The sequence below is a fragment of the Littorina saxatilis genome, linkage group LG9 (genome assembly GCF_037325665.1).
Source record: "Littorina saxatilis isolate snail1 linkage group LG9, US_GU_Lsax_2.0, whole genome shotgun sequence".
Classification (NCBI taxonomy): Eukaryota; Metazoa; Mollusca; class Gastropoda; order Littorinimorpha; family Littorinidae; genus Littorina; species Littorina saxatilis.
The window spans coordinates 46,328,988-46,346,534 of record NC_090253.1 but is presented as its reverse complement, the minus strand read 5'-3'; the positions used below and the strand labels follow the sequence as shown (position 1 = coordinate 46,346,534).

Here is a 17,547-nt window from a genome sequence, read left to right as displayed (position 1 = left end):
CAGGATGGAGGGCGACGAGTCATCGCGTACGCAAGCCGTTCTCTGCGTCCTGCTGAAAAGGGGATGAAAAACTATAGCAGCATGAAGCTGGAACTTCTAGCGATGAAGTGGGCAATGTGTGATAAATTTCGACACTATCTCCTCGGAGCGCAGTTGGTAGTTTACACTGACAACAACCCGCTAAGCCACCTTCAGATAGCCAAACTTGGAGCCGTCGAGTACAGGTCCGGACGGGAGAACAAGAATGCCGACGCACTGTCACGATTTCCTGCAGAAAAGCTTGTCGGCGAAGAGGAGGAGTGGACAGCTGTTTCTTCCTCCCAGAAGGTAAAGTCCGCGCAGGTAAACCAGGCGACAGTACACTCAGCCACTGTTCAACAGTTGACAGATATCGCCAAGAAACGGGAACCCATGACAGAGAAGACTGACGTAGAGGACGACGAAGCCAGCCCTTTCTCCTCTATCTCACACCACGAGCTTCTTCAAGCCAGCCCTTTCCCCTCTATCTCACACCACGAGCTTCATCAAGCACAGCCCTTTCCCCTCTATCTCACACCACGAGCTTCATCAAGCCAGCCCTTTCCCCTCTATCTCACACCACGAGCTTCATCAAGCCAGCCCTTTCCCCTCTATCTCACACCACGAGCTTCATCAAGCCAGCCCTTTCCCCTCTATCTCACACCACGAGCTTCTTCAAGCCAGCCCTTTCCCCTCTATCTCACACCACGAGCTTCTTCAAGCCAGCCCTTTCCCCTCTATCTCACACCACGAGCTTCTTCAAGCCAGCCCTTTCCCCTCTATCTCACACCACGAGCTTCATCAAGCCAGCCCTTTCCCCTCTATCTCACACCACGAGCTTCTTCAAGCCAGCCCTTTCCCCTCTATCTCACACCACGAGCTTCATCAAGCCAGCCCTTTCCCCTCTATCTCACACCACGAGCTTCTTCAAGCACAGCAGGAGGACTCTGTCATATTCACCATCTTGCCGTACGTGCTAGAAAGAAAGCCGGTAGTGAAGAGAGAAACGTCAGACATGGACCCTCGCACCCGTCCATTGCTCCGACAGCTTGAGCGACTTGAAGTCCACAAAGGTTTACTGTATCGAAGACTCACAGACCCGACGTTTGGACCAGTCAAACAGTTAGTCATTCCCGAGGCACTGCAAGGAACGCTTCTGCATTTGAGTCATGACCGAGCAGGACATCAGGGCCCAGACAGAACTCTTCAAATCCTTCGCAGGAGAGCTTTTTGGCCGCACATGCATTTAGATGTGGACGAATGGTGCCGACGACGTGAGCGGTGCCAAGTGGCAAAGAAACAAAACGTGAAGTCACACACTCCAATGGGTCATCTCCTTGCTACAAAACCGCTGGAAGTTGTGGCAGTTGACTTTACCCTACTCGAACCCTCCAGTGATGGTAGAGAAAATGTCCTGGTAGTGACAGATGTTTTCACCAAGTACACAGTGGCGATTCCAACACGAGACCAGACAGCCGCAACAGTGGCCAGGGCCTTGATCCAACATGATGGTTTGGATGGCCCAAAAAGGGTCACCCGTACTGAAATCAAGAAATTCTATCAGCCACCTAAAACAACACCAATGGGCACTAAAGAAACTCGCGAGCCGCATCATGAACGTTACGCTGAGCAAGACTGCGACACGCAAGATACATACGTAGAGTGGCACATTGTTAGTCGTCCGGTTTCGAAGACAAGGATTCCCACAAGACGAGCCGCTCGTCCAAAAGAAACCGAAGTTTTGACGATTCGACCAGCGACACCCGGACTGCGTCGGTCGGCAAGGATGAACACAAGTGTTCCACAGTGGAGACCATAGATGATCGAGTGAGTTTGCCATAGGTCACGTGTGATTTGCCATAGGTCACGTGTGATTCCTCGGATAAGAAAGAGTTGATAGGTTGTTTCTCTTTTTGTTTTGTTTTCAGTAACCATTACCATGTTTCATTTTTTGTTTGTATGATGTATTGTATTCCGCATGATACAATGTTTCTTTTTTTTTAACCTCAGTTGCATGCAGGTTTGCTACTACAATTATTATTATTATTTTTTTTTCCCCGTGTGTGGCTTGGAGCAAACCTTCTTCATAGGTCTTTTCTTTTCTCAGTCAAATGTGCACATTTTTAAATCAAACTTTATCAGTAAACTAATATGTTTAAGTAAATAAATACAAATAATCATAACATAAATTTATTCCTAATGTTCAGCTCAGTTTCCAATAATACACCCAAATCTAACTTTTTCCCATATTTAATCCAATGTTTTTATTCTTTTTGTTTATAGTCTAGAGTGAGTACAAATGTATTTGATGATAACCTACTATTGTTTCCGTTATTTTTCATGTAATATGTACTCCAGTGTACTTGCTTGTATTTGTTTTGTAAAGGACAAACACTATATTATCCCATGACCTGCCTCTTTGTCTCTGTTAGCTGAGGAGGGGATTATTTTGGATTATCCATCACAACCATATGAATTATCCATCACAACCGAGTCTCGATCTCACCTGTCATTGGTCTTTGTCTTTGGTCTCAGAGTACAACTGAATAATTTATAGAGGTCATCTGCATATTTATCGTTAACTCGGGACTACTTTTTTTTCAGCAAAACGATTGAGATATTCTGCGGTATAAAAGTCGAACTGACGTTTGGCTAACGATCTACAAACATTATCATTGAAGAAATAAAGAAAACAACAAAGAATGTACATAATCTGTTTGGGTGAATAGAGCTGAGTGAAGATTATGAGTTGTCCGACGCGGTGAGACTGAGAGAGAGACAGAGAGCACGAGAGAGAGCGACAGAGACACACAGTGATTCAAGGCGCACAACTCTAGTAAAGTTGTCGTAACGAGGTACGCTTCATGGGCAACCGCTTAGATCAATCCCAAGAGCATCCTGATTCAAAATCTTGAGCGACAAAATAAAACTTACACTAAAACAGTATGCTTATAGTTTTGTTCATTTGTTATCGCTTTTAGAGCATTGATTGCTAAATATGGTTCAACAGAACAAGGCTGTCTCATCAGTCGTCTGCTACAGATCTATCGTCTGCTGCCGGTGCGTCTCGCTAGCGCTTATGGAAAGCCGTTTGGCTCATAACTATTACAGCTGTAATTTAAAATAAATACAGCTGTATTTAATGATAAATACAGCTGTATTTAATCATAAATACAGCTGTATTTAAAAATAATTACACCTGTATTTAAAAATATATACAGCTGTATTTATTATTAAATACAGGTGTAATTATTTTTAAATACAGCTGCATTTAAAAATAAATACAGCTGTATTTAAAAATAATTACACCTGTATTTAATAGTAAATACAGCTGTATTTAAAAATAAATACACCTGTAATTATTTTTAGATACAGGTGTAATTATTTTTAAATACAGCTGTATTTATTTTTAAATGCAGCTGCATTTAATAAATGCGGCTGAAATAAATTAGAACTTGAATCGGAAAATGTACGACATGCAAAGCGACAATCTCGTGGAGATACTACTTCCGGTGACGCCACTGGATCAGACCCGCCATTGCGACGTCAATTTGCGACGGTAATGAGCCAGAAGAAGTTTTAAGAAGGTAAGCAACGTTTTGTTTGCTTGTTCATTTGTGACTTAATGGAAGAAACAATGCATGATCTTTGAAACACGGGTACCGGGTCCCGGTTTGATAACCACTGGCAGTGGCAATCAAAGATGGCGTGTAAAAGCAACTTTCTGTGTTTTGGAGTTCATTAAATGTTGGGATGAATATGTCAGGTTTGAGGATGCACATTTCTGTAGGTTCATCTCGGTATTCCACCCCCTCGGCTTTCTGTTGTAAATATTAAGCTGAGCACGGTGATCGAATGTGGAAGCTACGTTTGGTCAAAGGTCACAGAAGATTTGCGTCGTGCAGCGAAGGAAAGAATCGCGATCTTGTTTCCGAATCGGTACCTCTTTGTTTTTCATTAAACCTGTCATTCTGCTTGCTCGGCTTTGTTAGATGTTTGCATATCGTGTTGCTATTTTCTTTGCTTTTATTATTGTTTCTTACTTGTTCTTCGTTTATCGATACAACGCAAGTAATAAAAGTGTTTGGCAATTTTCAGGGAAAATGGAATGCTACTTGTAAACTGTACAACGCATGGTGTATTCCAGGATATCTGATCAAGAGTTGGATGCGTTGGTGGAACCAATTACTGCTTCCAACAAGCTTACTGGGTCCTTAATGATACAAGCTCGTCTGAAAGGACAGGGGACAGTACTTCAGGTAACTCTTCTGTGCTGAATATTAGAATAGTAAAGCTTCAAAAAGGAATTTTAAACTGTTGAAAAACAACTGAGAAATGGACCAATGTTTCACAGTCACAGATTCTGATTTTAAAGTTAAGTAATACCGTTTTTATATTTAGTCAAGTTTTGACTAAATATTTTAACGTAGAGGGGGGAATCGAGACGAGGGTCGTGGTGTATGTGTGTGTGTGTGTGTGTGTGTCTGTCTGTCTGTCTGTGTGTGTGTTTCGATCCATCATACAACGCCGCAGCTATGGAGGTCAATGCGTTGCTTCGGCAGGGCACTGTGGACTCCCCTAGAGTTGTATTTTGGGACCATGATTTTATGTTTTCCGCTGGAAAACAGTTTACGTTACCTGAATTTGCAGCGTCATTTCCTGGGTGATGGTGTGCATCTAGCAAACGTATATTCCCAAGCTTGGGACCTGTTGGCGTAACATATCAAGATCAAGAAGATCAAGCAACGTCAGGACAGGCCAGGTTGTACAAGTCCCTTCGTCAGGCGATAAACACAGTCGGTTTTTGTGTGATTAAATAATGTTGTAGCCGGGTCAGGTTGCATTGTGCGTTTTGACTGATCAGCTTACAAAGCACGGGTATAGGAACAGGGAATCTTCAAATTGTTTACATTTTCTTTCTTGTTTGATGCGGGTGGGTGGCATTATAAATCGACGGCTCTAAATGGGGTCAACCAGATCGGTAGATGGGAAGTAACTCGAGTTTATGACAGGCTCGTTGTGGATGATGTCCCTTGTCTAAAAACCAGTTCAAGGTGGATCCGGAATGGTTCTTCGATCAACACGATTGTTGAGTGTTCTGTCAAATCAAGATATCGTGACATGTTTCAACAGTATGTTTCTGTGTTGGTGGATAGTATGGATCAGTGTTTTTCCAGAGTACTTGGAAATAATTTTCAGGTGAGATTCTGATGAACATGTTGGTGTTACGATGCCTTTTCATGTGAGCGTTTGTCAATTCAGAGAATCAGAATATTTGTTCCTGTGGAGGTACTGTATGTCAATTACCTCGGGTGTTTGTCATTTCAGTGAATCAGGAAATATTGGTTCCTGTGGAAGTACTGTTTTGTCAATCACCTGTTATTTTGCCTAGGAGATTCCAAATTTATTTTGATTGTGGTACTGTGGGCTAGGTAATATTTCATGTGGAGGTACTGTTGTCACTTGTGTTGGCTGGTGCCTCACAGATTACAAACACTATTTTGGTTAAAGTACATGTACCGTGGGCTAGGTAATATTTCATGGTGGGGCTGATTTTTCAGAGAATCAGAAAACATGGTTCGCTGTTGTTCTTTTTGTCAAATTAAGCTATAGGGCCTCAGAGATTCCAACATTAGTTAGTATGTGGATTTGTTAGCCAGGTATTATGTTGGTGTGTGACAGTTCAGAGAACCATGATGTAATTTCCTGTTGGTGTTCTGTTTGTCATAAATGTATTGAGCCTCAGAGATTCCAAACTCGTTTGGTGGGGGTACTGGGTGCCAGGATTTGAGTTTGACACAGAAAACACAATTGGTTTGAAGTACTTTGGGCCAGATTTTAATCAATTTCTTTGGTTTGTATTTCAGACTCCCAAAATCTGGTGACAACTTCAGAAGTATGGGATATTAAACACCTTTTACAGGCTGAACAGTGAAGGAGTTGTTAACTCCTGCAAGGAGCAGCAGACAAGTTCAAGGCTTATGTGTAATTCTCAGTAATCTGACAAATAAGGCTGTGTTCACATATCCTGTTTTTTATGCACAGGAATATGCCTCCCAGGAGGGCAGCGTCAAGGCGGGTAGCCGAAGTGACCCGAGCCGCTGCAGGTCGGCCGAGGGCCAGCAACCAGACAGCCTCGCAGCGACAACCCGGTGGGTTTGAGTCAGCCACAGCAGGAGGGGAAGAAAGCGCCACTGCTTTGGCCGCGGTATTGGCAGAACTACGCAGGCTGGGGGAGCGGCAAGAGACCTGCCAAGTGGCCATTGTCTCGCTCCAGAAAGACAACCAACGTCTGCAAGAAGCTGTTTCGGGTGATCGTGAGGCCATCGCCTCAACATCGGGATCGATGACAACCGGTACCAGCAATTCTACCCTGTCTGGCTCGGTTGCCAACCTGGTCAACACAATCACAGGTGAGGCGGCAACCCAATTGGTGCCTGTTGTTTTGTTCGTCGAGGATAAAGTTAAACGCAGGATCTGGGGCCCGGGGCGTCAATCCACAATGACAACTGAAAAGTTTCAAATGGAAGCGTGTCAATGTTAATTGTAATTCAATCTGACAATGATCTCTTTCCTGCGTTCATGCGGTTGCAAACAGACCAGAATTGGTTCTGTTCTGTTCACATAGTACTTTGAGTTCACTTACATGCAAGGGTGATGCACAGTATTCCTATGGAGAGAACTTCATCTTTAAGTGTACTTCGATTAACTGAAGATATTCAATTGTTTACTTCAATGTGGGAGGTGTGCAATGTGTAAATACACATCAACTCAGTCAGTAAGATTTATGTGCTGGTGTATGATGCAGAGCTGTCAGCCCCTATGAAGCTTCATGTGTAGCAATCTTGAATTTATAGTGTAGCAAATGGTGTTTATCTTTAAGTATTGCATCATCTTATAATCCACTGCACCTACATGTTTATATGTCAAGACACAAATGTTGCAATAACTGTGTTCAGACAAGAAAACAGCAGCAGGAACAAATGAACATTGTAGAGTGTCTGTATAACGAAGTAGCATTTTCTGTTTTACAAGTAGCATGCTACATCGAAAGCGTAATAGTCTGCAGCTCTAATTGGGCCACTAATGCGACATGGTGCTTTTGGATTCCACAAGTTATTTTGCATGTTGTTTTTAAGGCAAATATGTCAGAAGCTCCTAAAGAACTTTAGTGGGTAAGCCTGTGACATTGTTGTCCACATAGAGAATACTATATGGTTTCCTATGAAATACCAGTTTTACTCAAGTTGTGCTTTTAAATATTAAACTGCGAACAATATTTCAAAACACTAGTGTAAAACTGGTATCAAACAGGAAGCCATGTAGTATTCTGTTTATCCTACGTACAGGTCATGGAAAGTCATGGAATTTGATTTTTAATTTTCCAGGCCTGGAAAGTCATGGAATTTCAATTCAAGTCATGGAATTTCAATTCAAGTCATGGAATTTCAATTCAAGTCATGGAATTTAACATAAATAAGAAAGAAAAAAAATTAACCTTTAGCACGCCAGCTTTCTTTCGAGTTGTTTCTTGACAACAAAAAGTATGCGGAATTGGAACGAATTACCAAGGAAGATCTTCGCAATGAACTGTGTATCGCGGTGAAAAAAATGACAGTTCGTCAAGTCACAGTGTTAGTGACGGTTATGAAACGGAATTTACGAAAGTGCAGATGGATACAAACAGTGGCTGGTCCAGTTTAGTGAAATGACAGGACCAGCAAACATTACCGATAATCTGACTGCGTAGCAAATGCTTGACTTGCTTGTCAAAGAGACACTGCGTAGAAACTGACTCAAATTCAGTGCAAAGCAAGCCAGTGTCAAAACTGGCAGTGACAAGATGTAAAAAGTTTGCGTGTTCGGAAATGGCGACCTGTGGATCTAGTCATGGAAAATGTTATTGAGGCTCATGGAAAAGTCATGGAATTTTGTTTCTAAAAACCAGTGGGGACCCTGTACATACTGTTGCATGTTCATTGCTGTAAATGTCCCTTTGTCGAAGCGCCCAGATTGAAGAAGCTTAAAAATTGAACCTGGATCTCTCCGAATGCCTCGTGTAATCTTTTATGTCAAAGCAAGGAAATGTCACTGGTGTGGTGTTTACGTTCTTAAAATTCTTCCGAGTGTTCAAAGAAGGACGCTTGTTTCGGTATTGGAGGCAGTGAAAAATCAGGTCCTTGTCAGACAAGACCTCTTTACACATGCAATGTAGAGTGAATGGTATTGTTATGACATGAGTGGTATGTCACGTTAGTGTAATAAGTTGTATTCTTACACGCTCCACAAAGGCACAGAGTACGGGGAGCCATCCCGCGGGTTGATCCTGGTGGAGTAGCTGTCAGAGCTTTGGCGTTGAGGCCCACGAGACGTCGTCTGTACCAAGTATCAGGACCAAACGCTCTCTGGCATCTAGACGGATACCACAAGTTGATATCGTGAGTACAGCTACAAATACATACACTGGGCACAAAAAAATCCTTTTTAAAAATTTGGTGAATGTTGAGTGTGTCCGGTGGTGGGGAGGATGTTGGGGGTTGTGCCAGTTTGAACATGGAATTTGAGTGGATTGATACAGGTGGCATAAGGGTGATAAGGAATTCTCTTATTTTATGACGCTGGAATCTTTCTTTTAAGACCTACATAACCCTGAGATAATAAGGTCTTATAATGGGGGTAAACTTACAGAGGTTATGAGCAGAATATCTTAGAGAACAGCATACCTGCCAATTGCTACGATTTTGGCGCAGCATGCTCCGATTTTGCAGGAATTGCTACGCTGCTACTCTAAACCCTGAGCTGCTACGCTAAAAAAAAAAAATGACAAGCGTGCAAAATGTTCACTTATTGCTTGACAATCAACAATGAACATTGCATAACTAGTCGAGTACCGATGGCTGGGAACCACTCCGTTATGACTCGATATTGTCCACGTGACTTGCTTAGCAAATCGTGAATTTTATTGCAAGCATTCGCATTTCCGGTGACTCTATGCGCCAATTGTGAATTTGATTAGAATATGCAATGCACTTGTTAAGTTGTAAGCTGTGCACAGTGACGGTGTTAGAAGTGGAAACTGGAGGGAGACAGGATAAAAACGGGGAAACGTAAGGGTGGTGAAGATTATGGTGCAAGTTCCACGCCGATGCGGGCAAATCATTTTCAACGATTTTTGCCGAAGAATTCGACAGACTTTGCGTGTATATGTAATAATACCTGCTATTCCGACTTGGTTGTGTGACAGACGTTTTCTTCCACACGAGATTACGTTGATTGTCTAAATCTACTTTTTGACGGAAGTGGCCGAACAACTGTGAATGACGTCTCGTTATATGGGAATGACGTCACAGTCATCGTCACAGTCTGTATCTTTTGAAGCATCTCATTCTTCATGACGTCTTTCTGTGTCTGCATCCGCAAAATGTTTGTTCATTCCGGAATCTTTGTCATCTATGTTCAGAACTCTGTCCTTATAGTGTCAGACAAACAGGCCTCCTGAGCGAACCACTTTCCAAGGGAAGTTAAATTCGCGTATGGAAACAGTACTGTCGTCTGGGGTGCCGTTTTCAGTATTCTGAGCGTTGAAGAATCTGTAAAGAGAAGAAACGATAACAGCAGGAGAAATAAAAGTCGTGTGTGCATTTTATGTTTTTTTGGAGTGACGATTTTGAGTTTGAATCCGTTCTTGCCATGCTCCTAAAGCGTGTAACATACAATCTTGCATACGTTTGCTTTAGTAGTGGCAAAGAAGGAAAGCGTGTGACATTGAACTATGTTTAGACGGTTGTAATGTCGTAGAGCTCTCAGAATCTTACAAACGTTTTTGATGGCATTTTAAATGCGGGCTTGCGATTCAAATTTAAGATTATGCGAGTGCTACGCTTATAAACACCAATTGCAACTCTGACATTTGGTGAAAGTTCCAAAATGCTACTCTTTGGGCTTCACAGGGGTTGGCAGCTATGAAACAGGGTCTTGAAAATGTCTTGTTTGGGATCGTAAAAGGAAGGGCGTCTTCTAAGGGGTAGGTGGGTAACGAAGGTGAGTCGTGTGCAAGTATTTTCTTTTCTTTTCTTTTTATTTTGTCATTTTCTGGATATGTAATGAAAGACTGGTCCATTGATGATTTCCCCACGGAATACAAAACATATTCTGGTTATACCTTACCATTTCTACTGGGTGGTTATTTAAATTTGGTTGCTTGGTGTTTTTTTTAACAATAAACACCCCTTCAAGTTAACAGAGAAATAAGCAGAGGGGGGAATACTTTTCGGTGAATACCAAGCTACCTAGTCCTAACAAATAACCACCCAGCAACCAGTCTGAATCCTCGATAGCTCATAGGTTGAGAAACCACACTGTGTGGTCACTGCTTGGTGACTGAAAAGTTCTGAATGCTCAAATATTCGAAAGAGGAAAGAGCTCATACATACTCAACTGCATTTACACTATTCATTTCAGGTTTCAACACACAGAATCCAATATAAGATCCATAAGTTTGGTTGTTTTCTAAATCAAAATCTACGTTGTACCAGACACAAGGTCTCAAGGCAAGTAACTCTCATATTTTGTGAAGAAAATAGAGTTGTTCCCATTTTGCATTTGTACAAATAAAAAGACAGTAATCTGTAGGTCAATTATATTTCACTTCATAAATAGAACTTTTTTTCCCGAGATACTTAAACATGAAAAGAACGCAAAAATATTTGCCTTATCGTCTTAGCAGAACAACTATGTACTTTATTTTATTCGAAATTAAATTAACTGCTATAAAGAGTTTGCAGAATTGCGCAATTTTCACAGAACTCTTCAACCATGGATTAATCACATGCTTGTGCAGGTAGACTGGCTGAGTGAATAATACTTGATCAAAATAATTATGTGTGCTGTGGGCAGGCTGTCTGTCTGTCCAAGGACAAAAAATGTAACGTTGAGCTGTTATCTCAGAAGTTTATACAGCTAGACCTCTGAAACTTTGCACACTTTTAGGGTTTGATGATTTCACGAAGTGACCGCAGTTTCGTTGACCCTCATCAAATTTTGGGGTCACAGCGGGGTCATGTTCGTTTAATAAAAACTTAACGTTGATGTTATCTCAGATGTGTTTTTAGCTAGAGCTTTAACCCTTAGGCTGGTTGTCGCGACATATGTCGCGCTACTTTACGTATACTGTCACCTGGTTGTCACGACATATGTCGCGCTATTGGCTCAGTCTGTTTGGTCGGTTCCGATTACCTCCCATTGATGCGAAAACCTATATGACTGTTTTTTGTTATGTTTCTCTCTGTTAATTCACCAGTGGCTATGTAACATGTGTTACAGAATTGCACCGGTGTAAGGGTTAATAGTACGCACACTTCTAGGTTTTGATAATGTACCAACTTGACATAAGATTGTGGGCGGGGATGTAGCTCAGTCGGTAGCGCGCTAGATTTGTATCCAGTTGCCTGCTGTCAGCGTGAGTTCGTCCCCACGTTCGGCGGGAGATTTATTTCTCGGAGTCAACTTTGTGTGCAGACTCTCCTCGGTGTCCGAACACCCCCGTGTGTACACACAAGCACAAGACCAAGTGCGCACGAAAAAGATCCTGTAATCCATGTCAGAGTTCGGTGGGTTATAGAAACAAGAAAATACCCAGCATGCTTCCTCCGAAAGCGGCGTATGGCTGCCTAAATGGTGGGGTAAAAACGGTCATACACGTAAAATTCCACTCGTGCAAACCACGAGTGCACGTGGGAGTTTCAGCCCACGAACGCATAAGAAGAAGAAGACGACATAAGGTTGATTGACCTTCGTCACAGCCCACTTCGTCAACATCACGGGCCAAAGAACAGGCCTGGGAATGATACGCCTTTCGTCGTATTTACGACGAAGTCCTTTTCTAATTGTGTAAGAAAAGAGCCTCCGTGTGCCCTTAAAAATGCTTAAAACGCAACATTTTCCCGTCAGTACGCCCAAACCACTTTTACTCATTCCCAGGCCTGAAAGAATCTAGACACAGCCATCGTCGAACGCTGAAGAAGAAGAAGATTGACCTTCGTCAAGTTTTGGGGTCACAGGGGGTCATGTTCGAATCAAAATATCTTAACATTGATGTTATCTCAGGTGTTTTTGAAGCTTGAGCTTTGAAACTTTGAACACTTGAAGGATTTGATCATCTACCTACGTGACCCTAGTTTGGTTGATCCCTGTCACATTTTGGGGTCACAGTGGGGTCAAGTTTGTAAAAGCTTTACATTGCGGTTTTCTCAGTTATTTTTATTAAATTTCACTGAATTGTATGTGTTATTAACCAGCAGACATTACCAAAATTTTGCTTATTTTTATCAAATTTTAGAGTCCCAGCAGTTAGTGGAATCCTCCTTTTAAGACCTACAAGACCCTTAAGGCTTATGGACATGACGAAGAAAAGTCATATAAAGCAATTGCTTTTCTTGATTTATTTCTTTGCAAAATTGAAGAAAGGTGGATTAAATGGGTTACACACCTTTTCTCAATGATATATATTAAAAATAATGGTCTTGATTCTCGGTCATGAAAAAGCACTTTGACCATTACTTTTTAATATTTACTGAGCATGTTACCTGTACTTATTTCCCAATAACTCTTTAATCAGAATTTGTGTGGTGAAATCACATTTGGAAACGGATCTCTGTTTGTTATATTGCAGGTGAAAAATGGTGATTCATGGGGCAATCGATGGCTTTAGCCGGGCCACTACCTTCCTCCATGCCACCGAAACAACAGGTCAGAGACCGTTCGGGATCTGTTTTTGGGTGGAACCCAACGCTTTGGACTCCCGTCAAGAGTCCGCATGGACCATGGTGGCGAGAATCTGGATGTCGTCGCCCTCATGAATGAACACAGGGGAGAAGGGAGAGGCAGTGCGATGCAAGGCCGCAGTGACCATAACCAAAGGATCGAGCGTCTCTGGCTCGACGTCTGGAAAGATGTGAACCCTTACCATGACCTGTTTACTGCAATGGGAACACCACAGGCAGAAGGTGGTCTGGGGATACTGAACATGGACAATCCCATTCACTTGTGGGCCCTCCACTATGTTTTTCTGCCCAGGCTGAACCGGTCCCTACAGTGGATTGTGGAACAGAAGAACCACCAACCCCTGAGGACAGAGCGCAACAGAACTCCCCTGCAGCTCTTCTTCAGGGGGATGCTGGAGAGACGAGCCAGCACATCCACAGCAGTACAGGACTTCTGGAAAGGGAGAAGCCTTCACTCGATAATCGAGGACCATCCTTTGCCAGACAGTCGTTAGGATGTGCCTGCCACGGCTTGCCCCCTCTCTGAGGAACAGCTCGTGCAACTAACGGAGCGCATTGACCCTCGGAGTGGGCCACCCACCGATCAACATGGTCAGATGTTGTTCTCCAGTTCGTTGCCAACATGCTCGAGTAAAAAAAAAGTTAGCTTGTGGACACCCCAAACCTGAAGTGTATAGCAGACCTGTGAACCCATACGATTTTGCCATATTTTGTACGCTTGATTGTCCAGACTACAAGCAGATTGGTCAGTGGAATCACAAGAAAAATTCATTGTCTACTTTTATTTACAAGCGCATTCCAAAGCCGATCCAGTGTTTTGACACATGATTACTGCTTTTGTCAATGAAAGAAGCATTCGTTTTAAATTGTAAACTTATTAGGCTACTTGCCCTATCCGCTCTAGCCACGTAATCGTGCAATAAATCTGCAATATCTTGCATGGCGTTGGGAGGTGTGCCTCAATTTGCGGGTTTGCTTTGAGACCTCAGAGTAAGGATGTGTCTGGGTGCAGACACTTCGCCTTCAAAAAAGTTAATTTGCACTGAGCAGCATTGGGCTGCAACAATGAAAGCCTCAAAAACAATCATAAAGTTTGTTCAAAGTACCAAGCATGGTAGAAGGTATAAGCAACTGTTTTTTTCAAATTGGTTTAAATCTGCGCTCTAATTCTAAACCAATCTTTGTAAAGTGGAAAGTCATTCAAATAAAGCGAAATTATGTCCGCTGTGTATTTTATTATTTTTAAACACAGGTACTGCACCACGAAAACAATATTGCTAAAAAAAAAAAAAAAATATGTACACTTTGTGAAAGAAAGTTGTAAAGAAAGTTTTACACAATGATTTGCCATTAGGTTACCTGTTTAATTGCACCAATTTCAAATTTCTTTTGATGTATCTATAGTATAGATTTATAAGGTTGAAAATTGCTGAAAGTTTTTAAAACAGACTATTGTTTTTGAAAAAGACCTTAGTGTATTTTTAGGTTTATTGATGCTAGATATATTTATATATATATATATATATATATATATGGTCAAGAGTACAGAATAGTGTCCAGTCTCTGTGACATGAGCATGACAAATATAATTTTGTCATAAAACAATCTTTTTTACTTAAATTGGAGCATATAGTTATCTTGATACTTCCTACCAAAAGAAATTTCAAATGGGCTATTTACTGAGTAGTATTTGAAGAAAATGTATTTGGTTTGCATGTAACGGTAACACCGTGACCCTTTCAATCAACATCAACTTAAAACAAATCCAGTTTAATTCCAGGTCTTTATTTAACTTTAACAGCCTGCTACAAGTGTACTTTCAATGATTAAATCATAACAACAGTGTTCTAGTCTGATACAGTATTGAAAACTGCATGTAACTGTTGCATGTACGTAACTTTACACAAAGCAGAACATTTGACTCACAATGTTAAAAAAGTAACATATTTAAGTAAAATAAACAAACAAAAAGTCTTCAAATATGTTAAGCCTTATCTTTATATTTAATTGTAAGAAGAAAAAGTTCATTTTTCTTATTTCTGAATTATGTTATAATGCACCATGCATTTACAACATCAGGCGTTCCTAATTTCAAGGTAAAATGACTAAGTAAATGTACTGTATTAAAGGCTCCTACATTGTCAAGGTATGAAATACTTCAGTTAAAGTATTAATTAAGGTTAAAGTATCCCAACAATTGTTTTACTCGTTTTAATGTATAAAATAGAAAACCTAGCAATACATGCATGTAACATAACACTGTGACCTATCCTTTTTCTTACCCATTTTTCACCAGAAAAAGAAATCCATCCAGAATTAAATGTTCTACAAGTAAATACATAGATATAAACATATTTCACATCCAAAAATGTGAGTCCAAGTGATAAAGGGAAAGAATAAATAACAAGAAAAGACGTATGCAAGTAACTTTACACCAACTAGTGCTATTTGAAGGTGAAATAATTGTTATACAGCCTCTTAAGGGCAGGCACTGGTGTTAAAAGTGATTTTTTTTGTTTCATAAGTGTTGGGTCAAAAATTGTTGCACAATTAAAGAACTCAGTCCATCTCCTGAGAAAATGAAAAAAATATTTTTTTTGGATCACCGGTTGCCTTGGTAGCAATCCAAGATGGCCACCAAACTGCCACTTTTTAAAACCCTAAGGCTTTTACAAAACCGAAAGGAATTTTGTTTTGGTGCTTGTTATTTATACATTAGCACAATACCCAACTTTTGTTAGAGGCTTTTTTTGAAATCTACAGTCATTCAAAAGATATCAGTGATAAAAATGAGTGACCTTGAATTTTATGAAAAACCGCCCCCAAAAATGGTATAACTTCTCACGAAAAAAAAAATTCAACAAAACGCTCTAACAAAATCTGCGAAATAACGCACTCGAGATTTATGCAAAGTTTCAACAACGCAAGTTTATTAGAAAAAAAGCCTTAGGCTTTTGAAGTGACAAAAAAGTAGTTTTGAGAAAATACACAAAACGTGAAGAAAATGTATTTTTTTTACACAAACGTTTATGAAACATGTAACAAAACAACACTAACAAAACAACAGGTATTGCTTAGTTCCACAAGAAAAACGGAAACAAAATTCAACAAAATTTAAAAAAAAAACAGCCAGAGTTCAGCAAGCACCAAGGAACCTGTTCCAAGGTCACAATGATCAACTCTTATCCGTTACGTGCACGCTGCGTAAAGTATGCCCATCCATAATTCCCAACTTGTTACCAGTGAAGCCTCTTATCTTGGACCTCTTTTGGACTTGCTTTGAATAATCAGGGAGTCATATGGCAGTGTCCTTTACTTTCTATACTACAATATTTGGGTTGACTTCTGTGAATTGCCTTGCAATGCCATGGGTACTTTGGAAGCTCCTCTCCAGCTTCCACCTCTGCATCTGTAGAGACAACATAAATTTAAAATTAATATGTCTATGACAAACTCAAATACTGCTATTCACATTTTCCCAACAATGACCCCCCTCCCCCCCTTCCACACACACACACATTTGAAAAAAGATATTGTAATGTGATACATGTAACACGATATTTGGGCGCATGCACATGTCACTTTTGTCAGTGCTGATAGTCAAGCAGTGAACAAAAAGATGTTGACAAATCATGTGAATGTTGCGAAGGCAGTGCAGGTTTGTTTTACAGCTATTGCACATACATTGCATGCAGAAACCATATGGTCTGCATGGGAAGTATGACCACAAGCAATGTTCACTCACTGAGCCATGTGAATGCATGTTTGTTTGAGCCACAAGAAAACTGTGATCACAGGAGGAAGCTATAGGCCTATATATAATATGCTCGAGAAAATAAATGAGGAAAGAACAGATGTTTTGCTCCAACCCTGACAAACCTTGTGACAACCAAGCTTCACAGTAGCAGCACATAACAGACTTTGCATCCTATTCAGTTTCTTTGCATCAGGGTGTTGTTACTTAGATTCTGTTCTTCAGCATATAACAGTCACACACGTACACACACACACACACACAGAGCCAGAGCCGCACACATAACCAAACAAATATATAAACTTCTACATGTTTGTCAAAAGAAGAAAAAATTACCTACCTACTACCATCTTGCTTATCAGCTGCTTGGAATCTTCCCTGCTCTGCTTGGGCTAGTATTCAACTGCACCAGATTTTCCAGGAGATGCATGGTGTTGCACCATGGCTGAACAAAGTCATTTTTGTATTGATTGTTCTTTTTCTAAGCAGTTAATTTGCTTTTTCCAGAGAAAAGATATAGGGTCTGCCTTCTCGTCGCCATAAATGGCGAACTCCGTGTTGTCCTTATTGCCGTACGCATTCCGCTCAGCAACTCTAAAATAAGTCGTGGCTCAAAACACTCATGGCAACGTGCTTCAAACGTACACCACCGATGGTGATTTCTTGCTCCGTCCCAGCTGTTGCAAGGGCAGCAGCATAGTTTCCAGCCAATTTTCATTCTGGACGAAGAAGAATGCACAAACTTGATCTTCCGATTCGTTCGTAGCAATAGCAGACGACACTATCGACTCGCACTTTCTTTTTAAACTTCCGTCACGGCAGCCTCTACAACTGATCTGATTTTACTCGATAATCATCTCCTTTGCGTGTCAAGCACTGAAATCGGGGCAAAACGTGTATTTAACTGAAGTTTCCACAAAGATATCCCAGGAAAATCGCAGCTGTAGATATTTCACATCGCCTTTGGCAAGATCTGGCGGAAATGAAGAATAT

At 41.0% G+C, this 17,547-nt stretch overlaps 2 protein-coding genes across 7 annotated transcripts in view; one reads left to right on the top strand and one right to left on the bottom strand.

Annotated features, from left to right (window-relative positions):
- Positions 1–17,547, bottom strand: part of LOC138976244 (uncharacterized) — a 197,598-nt gene that overhangs the window by 982 nt on the left and 179,069 nt on the right. The gene's annotated exons all lie outside the window — the stretch shown is intronic.
- LOC138976242 (uncharacterized) lies at positions 3,398–14,315 on the top strand. Of its 5 annotated transcripts, none has more exons than XR_011458924.1 (4): positions 3,398–5,217; positions 6,064–6,431; positions 8,310–8,456; positions 12,689–14,315. XR_011458924.1 is itself a non-coding variant. In XM_070349073.1 (4 exons), exons 2-4 carry the CDS (start codon positions 5,084–5,086, stop codon positions 8,354–8,356), a joined length of 549 nt encoding a protein of 182 aa, XP_070205174.1. In that variant the 5' UTR covers positions 3,398–3,605; positions 4,117–5,083; the 3' UTR covers positions 8,357–8,791. The 5 variants fall into 5 exon arrangements, 3 of the variants coding, with proteins under 3 accessions (XP_070205174.1, XP_070205173.1, XP_070205175.1); XR_011458923.1 differs by lacking the exon at positions 12,689–14,315 and adding an exon at positions 10,480–12,470; XM_070349073.1 differs by lacking the exon at positions 12,689–14,315 and having other exon boundaries at positions 3,398–3,605; positions 4,117–5,217; positions 8,310–8,791.